At 44.1% G+C, this 22,192-nt stretch overlaps 1 protein-coding gene across 6 annotated transcripts in view; it reads left to right on the top strand.

The window, feature by feature from the left end:
- The window catches only part of DDX4 (DEAD-box helicase 4), a 340,193-nt gene that overhangs the window by 286,744 nt on the left and 31,257 nt on the right, over positions 1 to 22,192 (top strand). For all 6 annotated transcript variants that reach the window (XM_033931141.1, XM_033931188.1, XM_033931180.1 and 3 more), the window contains one exon: positions 16,000 to 16,166. In XM_033931141.1, coding sequence (XP_033787032.1) covers positions 16,000 to 16,166 — 167 coding nt within the window. The remainder of the gene's footprint in view (positions 1 to 15,999; positions 16,167 to 22,192) is intronic.

Here is a 22,192-nt window from a genome sequence, read left to right as displayed (position 1 = left end):
GGCTATAGTAGAGTCTCTGGCAGTCCTGGATCAAGGTGTGTACCCAATGGTGTGCAGGCTTTTCAAGCTAACAAATCTTTTGGAAGTTGTCATAGTATCTTTGCAGGAATTAAATTTGGATCTCCTGCAGTCTTCCAATTCTCAAATTTCTCTTATGAGTCCTGTTCCAGGTTTTTCCCCATTGCACCCTGAGAGCTGTGATGGGATGGAGCACTGGGAAGTGCCAGAAGGCCCTCTGAGGCTATCAAGGCTATGACAATATTGTACCCCTTGGCTCCTGAATTCCAGTAGCTTTTACTCTGCCTAAGGTGGATTTGCTAGTGGCGCTAGTCACTAAGTTTGGCTTCACTCCTCCCTAGTGAAGGAGGAATGATACTGAAGGGATTGCAGGATGGGCTTGCTCCTCAAAAGGCAGTTTGAGGCTTTAGCTCTGACTTTAAAGCAGCGGCTGCAGCTTCCTTGGTATACGCACATGCCATAAAAGCTGTTCTAGGCTCCATTATGAAGGAGAGCGCATACCCCCATGTATTGCTGTTGAGAGTGAACTATGTTGCTTATGCTCTATGATGTGTTTAGGGTCATGAGCACAAAGTCTGCCTATTCTGTCTCCGCCTGAAGAATGCTCTGGATCAGACAATGGCAGGAGATTCTGCTTTAAAAGCTCCTCTGAGCAGGCTCGATTTTTTTTAAAAGACAAATACTTTTTGGTAAAGAGTTGGACAGTCTTGTGGCCAGCGAGGAGGATCGTATTCTAAAATTATTGCCAGACAGTAGACCACCTGACCTAAGAGGGCCAAGTCATGTATTCCTTTTCATGGCTACAGACGTTTCCACCATGCAACAGCAGGTTCCTCTGCTCAGCGCTCATGACAGATTTGGGGGTTCCAGATATCCACAGGCATCAGCTTCCCTCTCAGCAGCTAGCACAAAGAAAGCCAATGATACCAGACCACAGTCTGAGCTTCCCCAAGTAGGCGGAAGGCTTTCAGAATATATGGATTCTAGGGCGTGAAGCTGTTCAGACATGTGGGTGCTGCTTTTTATTCTAGAAGTTCTTAGACTTTAGCAGCTTTCTTCAGTTTTACTGCTGGAAAGTCAGAGCAATGGAGATATAAGCCATGGAACAGGTGCTGGATACAGAATCAGGCTCGGGCAGTTACTTGATATATTTTATCATGCCAAGAAAGACTTAAACATTTGTAGACCCATCCTGTTTCTGAAGTCTGAAAATGTGATGCTTATGGTGCCCAGATTCTGGATGGAAATCATGCATCCGGTCATTTATGCAATGATGCCAGGGAGTTCCTAGACTCACTGGATTTAGAGGCATACTTACATATTTCCATTTTCCTGGAACACAGAAAATGCCTCAGGTTTCATGTTCTGGGAAGGCATTGCCAGTTTTCAGTGCTCTCTTTCTGGATGGCAACAGTGCCTTGGACCTTCAGAGGTGTGAGGGTGGTTGCTGCAGCACATATGTTCTATACTTCCACAAACCCCAACAGATGGCACCAACAAGCATTACTCTTTGATTGGGCAAGAATTCTTCAAACTCCTAGGTTGCATCCTGGACTCCACACTTACCATGGAACCACAAATCTCCAGTCTCCGAAAGAAATCCCTCTATACCTTGAGACAACTAAGACCAATCAGACCATACTTTCACCAACACCACTTTGCCTTAGTTGTACAGCTGATGATACTTCACAACATGACTACTGCAACTCCATCTATATGGAAATCAACATCACTCTGATTCACGAAATGCAACTCATCCAAAACACCGCTGTCGGACTAATCTTCAACCTGAGAAAATAGGACTCAATTACAGCCTTCATCAGGCAACTGCACTGGCTACCCATCCCATCACGAATAACCTTCAAAACTTCATGCATCATTCACCGTATACTTTACGGAAACTCTGCTGCTCCTCTCATCCAGCTCTTCTCCAAGGCATGGTCTACTTCCCGCAGAACCCTCAACAGAATACTTTTAAATCTCCTTTCCACAAAAAATCTGTAATACAAACGTTCTTTCCACTGCATGCTCACCTTTCTAGGCGTAAAAATTTGGATTGACCTTACTGAAATGACCAGGACGGAACCTAACCACACCAAATTCTGGAAGAAAACTCATCTATTTGACACCTAATCTCGTATCTTCCTACCCTTCATTGTCCTCCTTACCCTCTTCTAACCCCTTCCTCTGTAATGTCGCCAAGATCTTGTATATCGCATGTAAAACCGCATGTAAAACCAGCTACTGCATATCTTAGCCTGACACTGCAAATATAGCCTGTGCTACTCCTCTACTGTTATCGCATGTCATCGCATGTCTAGCTCTACCACCATTTACTTAGCCTGCTCTGCCCATCACTACTACCTCTTATACAGCCTAGCCCCTCCTCAGCCTGCATCTTACTAGCAGCACTAATCTCTCCCACCTCCTGCCTGACAAGCTCTGTCCAAACCCCCTTTCACTATCTTTCCTCGCTCCCACCATGAAGCCACCTTCCTGGCTCCTCCTTCTACTTCTCTGCTCTTTCACCAATACTTCCCACTGCCAAAAATCTCTCCCCCCCAACCTCCCCGACTCCACAATCTCAAACACCTGCCCAGGCCTCAGAATCCCCACACTAGTACACACTAGAACTCATCACAACAAAAAACACAGAGGAAGAAACCACTCCTCCTTAAAGCCTGTCCCTCCAGCCAACCTACCCAACCTCACCTATGTCTCTCTCACCCCTGTCCCCACACTCTACTGTAACGCCAGATCAGTCCGCAACAAGACCCAAATAATAAAAGACCTACTCGATGACTCCGATCCGGGTTTCGTGTGCATTACAGAATCATGGATCGGAAAAGACGATACTTTCACACAAAATGAACTCTGCCCCCCTGGCTACCACAGCCTCTTCTCACCCAGAATCAACCGGAAAGGAGGAGGCCTGGCTCTGCTTTACAAATCATTCTTCAATGTTCAGCTCCTTGAAAAGGGCAGCCATACCTCTCTAGAATTCTTACTAGCTTCAGTTAAAGACGAACTCCACCCCCACCCACTAGGCATCTTGCTTCTTTACCGCCCTCCTATCCCCTGGAATAAATCCTCAGAACTCGTCCTAGAGATTATAACAAGAGTCTTCACCCGAGAAGCGCCAGGGCTCGGCCCTCAGCTACAGACAAGGGTTGGCTCAGTTGACCCGTTTAGTAACTTTGAGTTTACGCCCAGCAGTGTCTACGGTGAGCTGTCAAAGCTCAAGGTTAACAAAGCAATGGGGCCGGACAACCTGCACCCCAGGGTGCTTAGGGAGCTGAGTGATGTCTTGGCGGAGCCACTGTCCGCGCTCTTCAACCTCTCCCTTAGTACAGGCAGCGTCCCGTTGGACTGGAGGACGGCTAACGTCATTCCACTCCACAAGAAAGGCTCAAAGATGGAGACAGCAAACTACAGACCAGTGAGTCTAACATCGATAGTGAGCAAACTAATGGAAACTCTAATCAAACACCAATTAGATAAGATCCTGGATGAGGAGAATCTACGGGATCCCCGACAACATGGATTTACTAAGGGGAGATCCTGCCAATCCAACCTGATCAGCTTCTTTGACTGGGTAACGGGGAAGCTGGATATAGGGGAGTCCCTGGACATCGTGTACCTGGACTTTAGCAAAGCATTCGATAGCGTACCACACCGCAGGTTACTGAGCAAGATGAGTTCTATAGGATTAGGTAACACATTGACGAAATGGGTTGGGAGCTGGCTTGGAGGTAGGCTCCAAAGGGTGGTGGTGAACGGCACCCCCTCCGAAATGACGGAGGTGATTAGTGGAGTACCACAGGGCTCAGTCTTGGGCCCAATCCTATTCAACATCTTTATAAGAGACTTGGCAGAAGGGCTTCGAGGTAAAATAACATTATTCGCCGATGACGCCAAACTGAGTAATGTAGTGGGCAAATGCACAACAGACGAAGATTCAGTGCCCGACAACATGATGCACGACCTACTCCTACTGGAGCGATGGTCTAGGACATGGCAACTCAACTTCAATGCCAAAAAATGCAAAGTTATGCACCTGGGCAGCCAGAATCCATGCAAGTCTTATACCCTTAATGGCGAGATCCTAGCAAAAACGGTAGCAGAACGAGACTTGGGGGTAATCGTCAGTGAGGACATGAAGTCTGCCAATCAAGTGGAGCAGGCTTCGTCCAAGGCAAGACAAATCATGGGCTGCATACGAAGGGGTTTCGTCAGTCGTAAGGCGGAAGTCATTATGCCATTGTATAGATCCATGGTGAGGCCCCACCTGGAATACTGTGTGCAATTCTGGAGGCCGCATTATCGCAAGGATGTGCTGAGACTGGAGTCGGTGCAAGGAATGGCCACCCGGATGGTCTCGGGACTCAAGGATCTACCATACGAAAAACGGCTTGACAAATTACAGCTATACTCGCTCGAGGAGCGCAGAGAGAGAGGGGACATGATCGAGACGTTCAAGTATCTTACGGGCCGCATCGAGGCGGAGGAAGATATCTTCTTTTTCAAGGGTCCCACGACAACAAGAGGGCATCCGTTGAAAATCAGGGGCGGGAAACTACGAGGTGACACCAGGAAATTCTTTTTCACTGAAAGAGTGGTTGATCGCTGGAATAGTCTTCCACTACAGGTGATTGAGGCCAGCAGCATGCCTGATTTTAAGGCCAAATGGGATCGGCACATGGGATCTATTCACAGGGCAAAGGTAGGGGAGGGACATTAAGGTGGGCAGACTAGATGGGCCGTGGGCCCTTATCTGCTGTCTATTTCTATGTTTCTAAGAGTCTTCCTAAAATTCCAGAGACTACTGATCATAGGAGATATTAACCTCCACCTTGACGATAACACCAGCAAGGACACAACTGAATTCAAAGACTTCCTCACCTCCCTTGGCTTCACCACTCCTTCACCCATACCTACCCATGATAAAGGACATACACTAGACATACACTAGTGTTCTTCAACCTTTTTACACCCGTGGACCGGCAGAAAAAAAAGAATTATTTTGTGGACCGGCAAACTACTAGGACTAAAATTTAAAAACCCCGTTTCCGCCCCATCTCCGCGAGTCGGTCCCCACAAATCATCTGATCCTATCCACACAAGCCTCAGTTATGATTTTATATTGAATGTATTTTATTAAAGTATAAAAAGAAACAATATTCTGTACAATTGTAATTTTATAAATACAAATAATTCAGAGCAGGATCCCCTTCACATATATCCCCTCTACTATCAAGAAAACTGAACAAGCCAAATTATTACAGAATGCTACACAGAAATATCATGCTAACAGAATACTGCAGTCACACATGACAGGAATAGTTTTAGGGGAGTGCAACTAGGGCAACTGCCCCCTGGTCAGAGAGCGCCCTAAGCCAGCTGGAAGCTAAAGAAGCACTGCCTGGGCTTTGCAGTCCCCAGTTATGTCTAACACCAGCTCTAGCAGGATATATATTTCAAATCTGATATATTCTAATCACAAAATAGAAATAAAATTATTTTTTTCTACCTTTTGTCGTCTCTGGTTTCTGCTTTCAATCTTCTTTTCACTCTCTTCCTTCCAGCGTCTGCCCTCTCTGTCTCTTCAATCCAGCATCTGCCCCTTCCATCCACTGTCTGTCCTCTCCCCCTTCCATATGGTATCTGTCTTCTTTCTATGCCCCTCTCCCCTTTCCATCCAGCTTGTGCCTCCTCTCTCCTTTTTACATGATTCATTCCAGCTTCACTGCTCTCTTCATTTTTATCTCTCCTACACCAGATCTATCATCGTTGTCCCTCTCTGCTTATTTTTCTGCTGACCCCTTCCTATCATCAATCTCTCTACTTTCTCATGCCTGTGTTTCCCCTCCCCCTCCTCTAATCTCTGTCAGCTGTTTCCTTCCTTTTTTCATTCTCCCTTCCCTCCTCCTCCTGTCCAGCAGTAATTCTCTTCCCTCCCCTCCCAGCAGCATCTCTCCTTCTCCCTCTCCAGTAGCAGCTGTCCCTTTTTTTCCTTGCCCAGCAGCTTCCCAGATTCCTTTCCCTCCCCCTCCCAGAAGCATCTCTCCTTCTCCCTCTCCAGTAGCAGCTGTCCCTTTTTTCCTTGCCCTGCAGCTTCCCAGATTCCTTTCCCCCTCCCCTCCCAGAAGCATCTCTCCTTCTCCCTCTCCAGTAGCAGCTGTCCCTTTTTTTCCTTGCCCAGCAGCTTCCCAGATTCCTTTCCCTCCTCCCCTCCCAGAAGCATCTCTCCTTCTCCTTCTCCCTCTCCAGTAGCAGCTGTCCCTTTTTTTCCTTGCCCAGCAGCTTCCCAGATTCCTTTCCCTCCTCCCCTCCCAGAAGCATCTCTCCTTCTACCTCTCCAGTAGCAGCTGTCCCTTTTTTTCCTTGCCCAGCAGCTTTCCAGATTCCTTTCCTTCCTCCCCTCCCAGAAGCATCTCTCCTTCTCCCTCTCCAGTAGCAGCTGTCCCTTTTTTTCCTTGCCCAGCAGCTTCTCAGACTCTGATAGTGGTTTTCTCCCCTCCCAGCAGCTCTTCTTACTTCCCAGCGCAGCGATTCACGAAGGCAGCCTCGGGTCCTTTGTTGGGTCACACCGCCTCTGAGGAAAGAAGAAGTTGCATCATCAGAGGCAGCCGCGACTCAGCAAAAGCCCCGAGGCTGCCTTCGTGAATCGCTGCGCTGGGAAGTAAAGGAGAGCTGCAGAGAGGGGAGAAAGCCACTGTCGGAGGCTCCCCAAGATCTTTCCGGCCCAGCGCACGCATCACATGTTGATCTTGCCGGCCCTGCGTGTACCGTCAAAAATTTCCTGCGGACCAACACCGGAACGCGGACCGGCGGTTGAAGAACTGTGCACTAGACATCATCAGCTTCCTTGACCTGACTGAGCACAAAACTTCTGCCGAAGAGGCCCGCTGGGACCTTGTCCCATGGTCTGACCACCTTCTAGGCTCTTTCTGCCTCCCCATCTTCATGTCTCATCTAGGTACTCCACCCCGGCCCACAAAATCTATCACCTACCGCAAAAAAATCACGAGCGAATTGTTCTGGACCCAATTTCTTAACCAACTTCCCCCTTCTCCTAAACACACAGACCCAGAGTCCAACTGGCATAATTGGGTTACCCTTTCCGGGACTACCTACCTCGTTCTGGCCCCTTTATCTACAAAATCTATCTCCCACTCCCACAAAGCCCCCTGGTACCTTCCATACCACAGGGAACTAAAACAGAATTGTCGAGCCCTGGAACGGAAATGGAAAAAATCGAAATCCCCCTCAGACAAACAATCCTGGCGAGACAACATCAAGTACTATAACACAATACTAAAAAAAAGCAAGAAAGAATTTCTATGGAGATAAAATCACCAGATCAAAATAGTACTCTGTTCTATTTCTCTGGCGAAACTTAACCTCAAAAAACGATTCCACCTCTCCCCTCTCCCCTCCTTCCGCAAACGACTTAGCCAAATTTTTCAATGAAAAGATTTCCACCATAAGGAGCTCTTTCCCCTCAGCAGTCTCTTACAATTCTCTTCCTCCCAATGACTCAAACCCTATCCCAGCGGATAGATCCTGGACGACATTTGAACCCATATCTGAACCCCAGATCTCTAAACTCTGTCTCAGACTGAAATCCTGCAAATGCATGTTAGATCCTTTCCCATCCCACCTTTATGAAAACATTCCTGCACAGGCCATCTCCTCCCTTACGAGACTCATTAACTCTGCTCTACTATCAGGCTTGTTCTCCACAAAAATGGGCCACATTGCCTTGCCACCTATTCTGAAAAAAGCCGATCTCGACCCCTCCTTACCATCAAACTACCGTCCCATAGCAAATATCCCTCTACTTACCAAACTTCTAGAAACCATAGTTGCTACCCAGCTCTCCTCCTATCTCGAGAGATTCTCCATTCTTCACCCCTACCAACATGGCTTCAGACCCTGCTTTAGCACTGAATCCCTCCTAGTTTCCCTAATTTCAAAGGTACAACAACTACACTCACGTAACAAATTTGCTGTCCTATTACAATTCGATCTTTTTGCTGCTTTTGATGTCGTCCACCACGACATACTACTTTACCAACTTTCCGAGATTGGAATCGACTCCACCGTCCTAATGTGGTTCTCAAACTTCTTACGCTCCCGCTCCTATACCGTCAACACAAATGGCACCATGTCCACTCCTTGGACTCCATCTTGCGGTGTCCCTCAAGGATCACCCCTTTCCCCTATTCTCTTTAACATCTACATGTCCTCCCTGAAACTCTTTCAACTATCCCCCCTGGAAACAATCTATACTTATGCAGATGACATCCTTGTCCTCCTTGAGACTGACCAGAACCTCACCAACCTCCACGAAAACATTACAGCTTGCATAATGAGACTCCGTGCCTGGTCCCTCTCGGTAAAGATGAAACTAAACGAATCAAAAACAAAACTACTCTGGCTCGGCCCAAAATTCGAACACCTGCCCACACTTTTCGCACTACCCACAGGTGATACACTACAGCTCGAATTCTCATGCAAGGTCCTTTGTATCACTATCGATTCCTCTCTCTCCCTCAATGACCACCTCAACTCCTTGGCAAAATCATGCTTTTTCAGCCTTCACATGCTGAGGAAAGCTAGATCCTACTTCAGCCAACAACACTTTGCCATCCTTGTCCAATCCATCATCCTCTCCAAACTAGATTACTGCAACGCCATCTACTTAAATCTATCAAAAAAAAGTATTCTAAGACTCCAGCTAATCCAGAATACTGAAGCCAAACTGATCTTCTCAAAACGCAAATCTGACCATGCCTCCCCACTCCTTGCCAAACTTCACTGGCTCCCAATAATCTCCAGAATCCATTTCAAATGTTCCTGCCTGGCTTTCAAGATCATTCACGGAATCCTCCCTCCTCTTATCCCACTGTCTTTCAACTCCTCCAGTCCCGACTCCTCCAGAACTGCCCAAAGGCATAAACCAGCCTTCCCCTCTCCACGCGGCATCCACTATGCAGGCAAACTGGGAAAATCCCTTCTCTTCAAAATCACAGGTCTTTGGAATGACCTCACCATCCCGTTGCGGAACCTGAGCTCCCTTCAGTTATTCTGCAAACAATTGAAAACCTGGCTTTTCAGCAAATTGTAACTTTATCCTTCCCCCCCTTTCTCTCCCCCCTTCTACTCATAAGTTCATATAATCCTTTTTCTTCTTCTCTACCCACTATTTTAAGTTCGTGTCGAGCTCCATACTCATGGAGATGATGCGGTATATAAACTTAAGGTTTAGATTAGATTAGATTAGTATAGGTATGTGTGACGCACAAATGGAATAAATAAATAAATATGTACAAGGCAGGGATCCTGGTTCATCCGGGCCTGGTTCTATCCCTGTAGTATCTGGGGATTCCTTTCAAAAATGCAGAGCCATGTATTCCTTCCAGAGATATGCAAACTGAAGTTCAGACACCAGATTTCAGAGAACCTAGTTATGCCAGGTTCTACAGGTTGCATTACCTTCCTGAGTGCTGAGATCCATGGTAGCAGCCATAGATGTGGTGCCTTGAGCAAAAGCCTACCTACACTCTCTCCCTGGTGCTCTCCTGTCCCCACTTAATCCTCTAATGCTCACTGCTTTTGAATGTCGGCGTTGAATGCCAAAGCCACAAAAGACGGTATACAAGTTCCTATTTGATCTTTTATATTCACTCTTCTTTATTTGAAATAAGAGTCCTGAACTTTTTTTTATTTTTGCATTTGTGGTTTTAATTTTATATACAGTATATTTGTGTTGCAGTACACATTTTTTTCAAAATGAACTTAAGTAACCCAACCACATTGGTTTATTGAAAAATCTCTTGCAGAATAAATACAGTAAACCCCAATGAATTCGTGAATCATGGACTCAGTAGTTCGTGGTATTTTCCGACCGCCACTTCCTTGTACTAAAGTCATGGTTACACCAATCAGGAGCTGCTTTGACATGCAAATTTTGGGGGAGTACTGTAGTCGCATGTATACTGTCTTTCAAAAGAATCTTAGTTATCTCCTAGCAAAATGGAATGTCCTGTATACAATTTGTTTATCCTTTAAATGTTTTTATGTTTATATTAAATACTTTTGTAGTATTTCTGTATTATATATGTAAATGAGTTGTTTTTATAGATTTAGATACCCTTTATTACCCTAACTGCATTCTTGATATATACTAAATACCTTTGTATAGTATATCTGCATAATACACCTGTTTCTTATTTTGAATTTACTTTTGTAACGCCCATAAGTTTTCAAGTTTGTACATAAGAACATAAGAATTGCTGCTGCTGGGTCAGACCAGTGATCCATCATGCTCAGCAGTCCGCTCATGCGGTGGGCCTTTTGGTCAAAGACCACCGCCCTAACTGAGACTAGCCCTACCAGCGTATGTCCTTGTTCAGTAGGATCTTGTCTAACTTTGTCTTGAATCTCTGGAGGGTTTTTCCCCTATGACAGTCTCCGGGAGAGCGTTCCAGTTTTCCACCACTCTCTGGGTGAAGAAGAACTTCCTTACGTTTGTACGGAATCTATTCCCTTTCAACTTTAAAGAGTGCCCTCTCGTTCTCCCTACCTTGTCACTTGATTCATCGTATATGTGTTCAGATATGTTTCCTATTTTTTCATCTGTATGTTTATTGAAACTATCATTAAAAACTTAAGCATAGTTGGAAGATGCTCTGCAAATGTATTTTTTTTATGTATAATATCCTTCTTTTTATTGTTGTTCATATATATTTTAGTAAGTTGTAAGTAGGCCATCTAGTGGTATGCTTTTTATGAAGAGTACTTATTCTATATTTATTTATGTTTGGTTTTATATCTTATTTGCATATTTTTATATTTTAATCTATCTGTGGATGTTCTTATTCCAATGACTGTGTTTAATCTAGTTGCAGACTCCTGAGGAAGGTACAATTTTCTGTACCAAAACGCCCGCAGCATTTTTGTATTTTTTTTTACAGAACTGAATCTCAGCTTTTAATAAAAATTTGTTTGTTCAAATATTCCGATATTAATTTATACCACTTGGCTGCCTGATGTCCTAGGAAATCTGTCTGGAAGCACAGTCTCGGCAAGTTATACTGATTTTTTATTTTATTTTTTTTTTTTAGATTTTGCCTTTCTGAATGGCCTGCTTCAATTCAACCACTTATATGCTTGAGACTTTGAAATACCGAATGATTGTATGAGAGACATTTGGAGCATTGAGATTAAGCAGCAGATTTCTGCTTCTCAATGGCCACGAATTTGGACTTAGAGGATGAGATGTACAGCGTCGGCATCTATAAGACAAACTTGGGTTTTTTTGTTACATAGAACTTTCTGGACCCCAGTTCATTTGAAGAAGTTGGATAGTTCTAAATCTAATAGATGCTGGCGCTGTCATCTTGAAATAGGGACACTGGAGCATCTGTTGTTTTATTGTCCCTTGATATTCAATTTTTGGAGGTCGATATGGGGACATATTAATACCATACTGGAGTCATTGATTCCATTTACATATGATGTAGTCATCTGTGGGACGGTATTGCATATTAAACCACAGATGAATCAGTATAAATGCCGGCTTTTCCTTATCATGATCAAGATAGCCATGCAAATGGTTACTCGTAATTGGAAGAATTGGGACCGCCTTAGTTTTACTTTTTGGTGGGCGAATTTATGCTTATGCTATAAGTATGAGAAGATGAACGCTGAAATGCTGGGATATAATAAGTTATTCAGATTAGTTTGGGCTCCGTTGACAACTTTTGTTATCTCATTATAATTGTTTCTTATCTTATTTTTTGTTGATTGTACACACAACCAGGGAAGGGTGGGAGGGGGGTGGGAAGGGACATTTCTTTTATCTTGTTTTATTCTTTGATTGAATGTATTGGAAGGAAGGGGGTTTATTCTTTTTGAATTGTTATTGATTGATTAGAAGTGCTTAAACTGATTGTTAATGTATGTATAATGTTCTGCACTTATTAGCCTTGAAAACGTAATAAAGATATAAAAAATTTGTGTTTGGAAACATCTCTAGTTTCCCACTTGTTTTTTCTTTGATCAACATCTTCATGGGAACATTGTGTTGCTTTGTGTGCTTCCTCCTCTGTTTTTTACACCTGGATCTGCTCCAGAGGCCATTACCCTAGACGTGGAAGCACATCACAGTCTACACTGGTGTTTTTAGTCAAGGGCTTGCCTCTCTGCATTCCCTCATGGGTGATACGAAGGTTCCCAGCCTATATGGCTGTGGTGGCCTTTGTGTGGGTCACGCAGGGTAGGGTCACTAGTTATACTCTCGGAGAAAATAATCCTTCTTCCACAGATTAAGCTGAGAGCCATCCATCTAGCTTTGCTTGCTTTCGAAAAGATCTTACAAAGCAAAGTGGTCTGGGTTTTCTCAGACAAAGCCACAGCCGTGGCATATGTTAACAGACAGGGTGGCACCAGGAGCGCCCAGTTGAAGCTGGAGGCTCAAATGTTTTTCCACTGGGCTTAAAGCCCAGCTAGAAGCAATCTTAGCAGCACATATAGCAAGAGTAAATGACCTGATCGTGTCAGCAGAAAACAAGAAGGTCGCTCAGTACTTCAGCCAGCATTTATACCTGGGAAGTACCAGTGTGAATGCTTTAGTCCATCCTTGGCCAACAGCAGAGCTGTGGTATGTTTCTTTCTTCAAGGGTAGGCCATGTTACACGAAAATAGCAACCCATCACATGTTCTTGATTCTAATGGCATCGGATTGGCTTATTTGCCATGGTACGTGGATCTAATGCAGTTACAACAGGACAGCTGTGTCAAGTTATCCATGTTTCCAGCACTTCTGTCACAGGGTCAGATTGCCCTGGAGGATCTGGAACACTTTGGTCTTGCGGTGTGGCTCTTGAGCGTGCGGCCTTATCTCAGAATGGATATTCAGAGCTGATCTTAGATAAGCTTCTACGGTCCAAGAAGCCAATGATTGTCATGGCTTAATCTAAGTGCTAGAAGTCCTTTCAGTGCTGATGTGGTGATCTGAAGATAGGGCCTTGCTTGGCACCCATATCCAGAGTCCTGTCGTTCCTTCAGGATGGTTTTGAACAGAGTCTGGCAGTTGGTTCACTCAAGGTACAAGTAGGAAGGGAGCAACAACCATTTCCTACATGGAATCTTAAGATTGTTCTATTGGCCCTCTGTAAGGCCCCGTATAAACTCTTACAGAATGATTTGTGGAGGAATCTTATAGTTCTTAGTGGCTATCACCTTGGCAAGAAGGGTTTTGAAGCTCCAGTCTCTGTCATACAGGGAGCCTTTTTCTCAGATTCACGGAGGCAGGTGTGACTACGCATGGTGACTCGTTTCGACCAAATGTGGTCTCTGCTTTTTATATAGGTTAGGAACTCTGGCTCCCAGAATTCCATGCTGCTGGCATCAGGAAAGAGGACAAAGTATTGACATTGCTGGATGTCAGGAGCGTCGTTCTCTATTATCTTGAGGTGTCAAATCATTTTAGTGTCTCATACCATTGTTTTTGTAATAACCAACCTTATCGAATGGGGAAAGCAGCCTTAAAGGTGAACATTTCAAGATGGTTTTATGTTTGAAATAGCATTCCATCAGAGGCATGGCCTCGTTATGGGCAGAGTCCTGGGCAGTTCTGCCAGAGATGATTGATAGGACAGCTATATGGTCCTCTCTCCCAAACCTTTGTGAACTTTTACAGAGAGTGGACGTGGCGGCACAAATGAACCCCACCTTTGTGTCCTTAGTGTTCGCAGCAGGCTCTTCTGCCCTGTCCTAGCCTCAAGGTACTGCTTGGTACATCCCATTAGTGAGGACTCCTGTCCCTCCTGCACTGGAAGAGAAGATTAGGTTCTTACCTCAATAATTTTCTTTTCTTTAAGGAGGGACAGGAGTCCTGATGCCTGCCCTTTCAGATGTCATGTTGGCCTTCTGCCCGTCTCATACAGGGAGGTCTGTTTCCAAATGCTTGCCTTAGGGCAGCCAAGTGGATAAGAACATTACATAACAAAAAAATTATTTATAACCTGCAAGACCTTTGCAATTCGATGCAGTTAACAATATACAGAAATCTGTTTATTAACAGAGAATTAATTATGTAATGTAAACAAGAATTTGAAGTCAGTAACATGGGATGTAAATCTGCCTCCCAATTTGTGATTTGATAAGAGCACACGATGCATCTGTCAAACAATGCAATCCATGATAATGTAGTTCACTATGGCTAAGTCCATTGGAGAGCTTATAACAGCTGTATAAATATTAGTGCTGGTTGTACGCAGGTAGGTGGTGTATTTGGGTCCACTGTTGTTTGTACTGAATTTCATGCTGTTTAATTATCTTTGTTACAGAGCAGAAAAGACTTGATTTAATCAGGGAGTTCCCTGTGCCCTCCTTATTTCTCCACTTTTAAGGGTGATCAACTGCTTTGCTATGAACTGACGAGATGGGGCACTGCCTAGTGATGCAAGGAGGCGGAGTTGAAAAATGTAGATGATGCCTTGTGCAATCCTTGCGAGTAAATGGAAAGTACCTATTAGTCAGGACTCCTGTTCCTCCCTATAGGAAAAAGATTGAGGTAAGAACCTAATCTTCTCTTATAATCATTTGCAATATTTTCATTTGTAAGTTAAAGTATTTCTAGGAATTATTCCAGTAAGAGACCCTTCCTGAATTATTATTATTATTTTTTTTTAATAACCTTGAAAGGCTTCAGAGAAACCTTCCTTTTAGCATGGGGCAGGCAAGAGGAGGATTAGTGAGTAGGGGTTATGGCTGGAAGTGGGTTAGGGAGAAATATGGTGGGTTGTTTAGGAGCAGCAGGGAGAGAGACTACAGGGGTGCTGAAAAGTTCTCAGCCCAGCTAACTTACTAAATTGTGACTTATTTTGCCACTGTAGCTGAAGTGTTTATTTTGTTTTGCAAAGTGTCAGTTTGCAGAATCTTAATGCTATGCCAATCCAAAGGGCAGCGCCATAAACTGCAAGTGTCGCTGGAGGACATGAAATCTTTGATAATTTCTGTGATCTGGAAAGATAGGAATGTGAAAGATTGATTCCAAATTTTATAGGAAGCATTTTTTTACAGTTATGGTTGCTAATGGTGATAAAACCCATTATGTTCATGGGGCAGTTACTTTAGCTCATGGATGATATGTATGTTGGATAGCTGAAGTAATAACTTAAAAGCTTATGTTTACTTAGGTTCCATTTTAACTAATATAATAGTTAACTTTCTGGGGGGGGGTTTAAAGATCAGAAACCATTCATTGTGACACATAAGCAAAAGGGGAAGAGGAGGACTTCTTAAAATCAGTATAAAAAAGCAAAAGAAAATATTGGTCAGGCCACATATTTGAATAATAGACCTGAATTGTTTATGAAAGAATGAAAAGGATTAGTGTCTGCATTGTGCCTACATGAGAAATAAGGCTACATAAATAAATCCTTAATGTTGGTTTCCAGTGGCGTAGCGAGAGTAGGAGGTGCTCGGGGCGGTGGCACCCCCATGCCCTCCTCTGCACCCCCTGATCCTTCCCTGCCCCCCCATGCCACTGTCATGCCCTCCCTCCCCACCATCGGCACCTCTCTCCACACACGCACACCCCCGGCGCCATGCTCATGCATCTCCCTCCCCAACATACCTCTTTAAATGTTCACCAGCATGAACAGCTTCTCCGGCCTGCTGCTCACACTGGTGTTGGCTTTCCCTCTGATGATCAGGAAGTGATTTCAGAGCGGAGTCAGTCTGGCGCGAGATAAGTTGATTGTATTGGCTAAGATTTATGAGGTATGTGTAGGAGGGAAGGGAGGGCACGAGCATGGCGTGGGAGGGGGCAGAGAGGTGCCGATGCCCCCATCAAGACAGTGCCCAGGGCCCTTTTCTACGCCACTGCTGGTTTCAGAAGACTGCAATCAGTGCTGTGTTTTACCGTTATTTGACTGTGTGGGGTTTTTTTTCCTTTTTTTACAGATTGGACTAAGTAAACTAAAATATCTGGTCCTAGATGAAGCTGATCGTATGCTAGATATGGGTTTCAGGCCACAGATGTTGGAGTTAATCTCTTTTCCTGACATACCATCCAAAGAAAATCGACAGACTCTGATGTTCAGCGCAACCTACCCTGAAGCAGTCCAGACGTAGGTTTTATGAAACCTTAAGGTTTTTAAAACTTCAGTAGTGAGTCATGAAACTGAACAGCTATGCTAAAGCTCAGAACTAATTATAAAGTATTGAGCATTTATTGCCTTTCCTGCCAGAGCTAGAGATAGGGACACCCAAAACAAATCAGACCTCTCGAAAAAGAACCCAGAGTAGACATGATCTGGAACCACTTCGAACCTCCTGATATATCAGAAAAAATTTTTATCTCCCTTTTTTACATTTTTAGCCATTTGTTCTTCCGCCTGTGCCTTCGCCAAACGTATCTCTCTCTTGGCTTCTTTCAGTTTCACCCTGTAGTCCTTTCTGTTCTCCTCTTCTTGGGTTTTTTTTATATTTCATGAACGCCAACTCTTTTGCCTTTATTTTCTCAGCCACTAGGTTGGAGAACCATATCGGCTTCCTTTTTCTCTTGTTTTTATTGATTTTCTTCACATAAAGGTCCGTAGCCATTTTTATCGCTCCTTTCAGCTTAGACCACTGTCTTTCCACTTCTCTTATGTCCTCCCATCCTAACAGCTCTTTCTTCAGGTACTTTCCCATTGCATTAAAGTCCGTACGTTTGAAATCTAGGACTTTAAGTATCGTGCGGCCGCTCTCCACTTTAGCCGTTATATCAAACCAAACCGTTTGATGATCGCTACTACCCAGGTGAGCACCCACTCGAACATTAGAGATACTCTCTCCATTTGTGAGGACCAGATCCAATATCGCTTTTTCCCTTGTGGGTTCCGTCACCATTTGTCTGAGCAGAGCCTCTTGAAAGGCATCCACAATCTCCCTACTTCTTTCCGATTCCGCAGACGGAACATTCCAGTCCGCATTCGGCAGGTTGAAATCTCCCAACAGCAGAACCTCCTCTTTCCTTCCAAACTTTTGGATATCCACAATCAGATCCTTATCAATTTGCTGCGATTGAGTCGGTGGTCTGTAGACTACACCCACGTAGATAGAAGTTCCATCTTCTCTTTTCAGAGCAATCCATATCGCTTCTTCCTCTCCCCAGGTCCCTTGCATTTCAGTCGCTTGGATATTGATCTTTACTTAGAGAGCTACTCCTCCACCTTTATGACCATCTCTGTCCTTCCTAAAAAGATTATATCCCGGTATGTTTGCATCCCATCCATGTGATTCACTGAACCATGTCTCTGTGATAGCAACAATATCTAGATCTGCCTCTAATATCAGGGCTTGCAGATCATGAACTTTGTTGCTTAGACTGCGAGCATTTGTGGTCATCGCTTTCCAGCTATTTTTCAGCGATAATCTCCTTTTTCGTATGGATTTTTGTGTCGTTTCACTTTCCGTTGCAATACTAAGAAATGAGTTGCTGATATTGCTTATGTTGCAGCCTTTACTACTATCACATCTTTTCTTTTGCCGGGGATGGTCTCTATAATTGTCCTTCGTACATACACCACCCCCACCTTCTAGTTTAAATGCCTAGAAAAATATTGTCTAAATTTCTCTGCAAGGTTTCTTTTTCCTGCTGTAGTAATATGTAGCCCATCAGTGCAATATAGCTTCTTGTCCTTCCATGTATTTCCCCATCCTCCTATGTACCTGAAGCCTTCTTGATGACACCAGGCTCTGAGCCATCTATTAAAGTCCTCTGTGTTTTTCACTCTTTGCTCTCCTTTTCCATATGCAGTATTTCAGAAAAAGCTAAAGTCTTTACAAAAGGTTTCACGCCCTCACCAAGCTCCCGAAAAGCTTTCTGTGCTGCAAGTGTGGAGTTGTTGGCCAGGTCATTTGTTCCCAGATGGATAATAACATCAGTGTTAAAATCCTTAGTTTCTTCCTTAATTATAGTCAGTATTTGCCTGGAACTCCTGGTAGCTAAGGATCCTGGAAGACATTTCACTATTTTGGTCTCCTCGCCCTGTGTTCCAAGGTTAATGCCTCTGATGATGGAATCCCCCAACAGTAATAGTTTTCTGTTTTTGGCTTTTTTATTTGTACTTAGGGTGCTCTTGTTCTCTTGAGTTTCCTTCATTGGTTCAAGTCCCACCTCCCTTCTGTTTTCCTGAGTATCGCAGTGCACTAGTGGAGCGAAGGAATTCTGTAGAGGTAATATTAGTGAAGGTGGATGTTTCTGTGTTATATGTCGCAGTCTTCCTGAGCCTACTGTGACCCATTTATTCCTGGGCTGTTTTATTCTTTGAGGTAGAGGTGGTAAGTTGGTATGATTTTGTGGAGTGATGGAAGCTGCTTTAATTGTATTCAATTCCTGTTTAAGTTTGCAGAGCTCCTCCTTAATACTGGCAAGTTGAAGACAGATGGGGCAAGCCTTAAGCCTCCAAATAGTATGTCTTGGAATTAAAGCACCACAGTGATTGCATAGAATAAAGGTCATCTTGAATGGTTGTGAAGTGACTTGATTGGTTGTGAGTGACCAGAAATATAGGCTCTATACCACCTAAAACACAGTATTTTAAACAAAAATGCAGGTTCTATCAGTGCTACCCTAAAACACAGGATTTATAACAGGATTTTCCCTACTTTAGTCACCCTGAGCCACAGGCACCAGAAATATAGGCTCTATACCACCTAAAACACAGTATTTTAAACAAGAATGCAGGTTCTATCAGTGCTACCCTAAAACACAGGATTTATAACAGGATTTTCCCTACTTTAGTCACCCTGAGCCACAGGCACCAGAAATATAGGCTCTATACCATCTAAAACACAGTATTTTAAACAAAAATGCAGGAAGAGGAAATAAGATTTAACAGAGAAAAGAGAAGGATTTATTTTTTTGTGCTTTTTTATATATTTTTTTTTAGTAAGAAACAGGGAGGAGAAGAGAAATTAAGCAGATATAATGCTGAAAACCAGTGAAAAGAGCAGAATATGAAATGCTGAGTAACTTAGCTTTTAGAAGTTCACAGGGCAGCCTTGTTTCAGCAATGTCCCAAAGATAATGCAATTAACCTTAGAAGTAAAACAGAGCCCCTCCCTTCTCCACCTAATCAGACACAATGGCTAAAAACTAGTGAGTCAGAAATATAGGCTCTATACCACCTAAAACACAGTATTTTAAACAAAAATGCAGGTTCTATCAGTGCTACCCTAAAACACAGGATTTATAACAGGATTTTCCCTACTTTAGTCACCCTGAGCCACAGGCACCAGAAATATAGGCTCTATACCACCTAAAACACAGTATTTTAAACAAAAATGCAGGAAGAGGAAATAAGATTTAACAGAGAAAAGAGAAGGATTTATTTTTTTGTGCTTTTTTATATTTTTTTTTAGTAAGAAACAGGGAGGAGAAGAGAAATTAAGCAGATATAATGCTGAAAACCAGTGAAAAGAGCAGAATATGAAATGCTGAGTAACAGCTTTTAGAAGTTCACAGGGCAGCCTTGTTTCAGCAATGTCCCAAAGAACCCCTGCAATTCTCAGCTGCACAGTGTTCTAGCATGAGAGGCTGTAAGGCTCAGGCCACATTTTTCTCCTTCATATCCAGACATTATAATGTTGCTCACGGAGCATTGGGAAGCCCCAGAGGGGGGAGCCTTGTTGGTTACCTGGACTATGACAAAGTTGTGCCCGATAACTCCTGAATTTCATCAGCTTTTTGTCCTGCCTAAGGTGGATTCATTGGTAGCTAAAGTTACTAAATATATGTGTTTGCTTAGTGAAGGTGGAGTGATTTTTTTTAAAGTATGCACAGGATAAGAACACAAGAATAGCCTTACTGGATCAGACCAATAGTCCATCTAGCCAAGTAGTTCATCCTCACTGTGGTCAGCCAGGTCTCTAGTACCTGGCAAAACCTATAAAAGTAACATTTCATGCTAGCGACCCCAGTAGTCCATTCTCATGGTTGCCAATCCAGTTCACTAGTAAATGGCAAAAATCCAAATAGTAGATGTAGTCCTCAAAAGGTACTATGAGGCCTTGGATTTGGTACTAAAGGCATCAGTAGTGACTTCATGTGTTGTATACGCCTGCCGTACTAAATTGTCCGAATTCCCTCTACAGATGACACTTTTCGACACTTTCAGCAGTTGTTAATGTCAAGGTGGATTAAGTAGCAGATGCCTCGAATAGTTTTATACTGAACACAGCTACAATACTACTTTATCCTAAAGCAAAAAAAAAAAAAATAGAATTTTTTTTCTACCTTTCTTGTCTGGTTTCTGCTTTCCTCATCTTCTTGTCATTCTCTTCCTTTCATCCACTTTCTGCCTTCTCTCTGCCTCTTCCTTATGGCATCTGCTCTATTTCTATGCCTTTACTAGAAACGGTCTCTCCCTCCCCCCTCCATTGATCTGGCGCCCATCTTCTTCCCTCCGCTTCCTCCATGGTTTGGCATCTCTGTCTTGTTCCCTTCCATCTCACTCCATCCCCCAGGTGTTTTTTAAGTATCTCTCTCTTCCTTTCTGCCCTCCCACATCCCCAATGCTCTGGTATCTCTCTCTCCTCTCTCTTTCCCTTCCTTTTCTGCTCTTCCTTTTCAGTTTGTTTTCAACCTCTTGTCTACTTTCTTACTTTCCAGTCCTCAATTTCCCTTTCATTGTGTCTACCTACAGCTGGCCACCTCTTTCCCTCACCCCTTCCAGTATCTCACTAAATCTATCCTTTTCCCCCAAACCAGCATGTGCTCTTTTTCTTTATTCCCTCCTTCCATCCAGTATATGCTCTCTCTCCTCTCCACTTCCTTCCAACATCTGCTCCCCCTCTCTGTTCTCTCCACTTCTTCCAGCGTCTGCTGTCCTCTTCACTTCCTTCCAGCGAGTGCTGTCCTTTCCACTTCCTTCCAGGGTCTGCTCTCCTCTCCACTTCCTTCCAGCGTCTGTTCCTCCCTCTCTCTCCACTTCCCTTCAGCATTTGCTCCTCCCTCTCCCTCTTCCCCCTCTCCCCCCCTCTCACTCCACTCCCCTTCAGCACCACTCAACCTCTTCCCTTTGTCAGGCCAACTTCCTCCCTTCACCTTTGCAGGTGCTCTTTAGACTTTTCTCTTTCCGGGTGTCAAGACGTGGCACCATTCTCACAAGTCCCATACGACTGCTCCAAAGCTTCTCTTCTGACACACACCACCCAGGCGGAAACAGGAAGTGCGTCAGAGGAGAAGCTTTGGAGCAGTCGCGCAGGACTTGTGAGAATGGTTTACCACATCTGGACACCTCAAAGAAGATAAAATTTTGAAGAGCGCACATGAAGGTGAGGAGAAGGGAGGAAAGTGGATAGGTGAAGGGAAGCGATGCCCAATTGTGGGGGAGGGTTTGCTGCCTGCGGGAGGGAGTGAGAGTGAGTGTCGCGATCGCAAGGAGGCGGTAAATGGCCTTGTCCCCATACCCGTGGTGACCAGTTTTTTTTCCTCCCTTTTTTAGCGGGTTACTCACAGCTAGCCACGGGTATAAGTCACCGTGACATTCTTTACTCTCCACCTGGTCGACTGGAGAAAGCAGTCAATGTCCGAGCAATAGTGAAATGGCTCTTCGATATTCAGGCTATAGAGCCCATACCAACTGAAGAATTAGACTTGGGCAGATAACTCTATATACTTCATAGTGCCCACCAGAGACTCAGAAGACTAGAGACAAATCCTCGATCTGAAGTCAGTCAATGATAGTGCCCTGATTCTGCACGGAGGCTATTTGGTCATTGTGGAAATGGCGCTGGGGGAATTTCTAACCTCCTTGGATTTGATGGAGACCGACCTACTTACACATTCCCATATTTCCAGATCACATGAAGCTCTTGAGATTCCATGTAATGGGGAGACATTCCAGTCTTCAGCACTTCCCTTCGGTGCAACAGTACCTTTCACCTTTACCAAGGTCATGGTTGTGGTAGTTGTCGGAAGTTATTGTGGAAGGAAGGTCTCGGTGGCAAAAAGGTTCCAGTCCAAGCAGCCCTGTATGCAGATTGCTTCCATTCCAACAGGCTGTAGAGGCGCAAAGAGGCCGCCCCAGGAGTCGCACTCATATGTGTTTTCTTTTTTTATTTGGGTTTTTTTTTGGGGGGGTTGCCGTCCACCATTGGGAAGGAG

This window comes from Geotrypetes seraphini, chromosome 1 (genome assembly GCF_902459505.1).
Source record: "Geotrypetes seraphini chromosome 1, aGeoSer1.1, whole genome shotgun sequence".
NCBI lineage: Eukaryota > Metazoa > Chordata > Amphibia > Gymnophiona > Dermophiidae > Geotrypetes > Geotrypetes seraphini.
The sequence above is the reverse complement of the archived record's forward strand: the minus strand, read 5'-3'. Positions and strand labels throughout refer to the sequence as shown.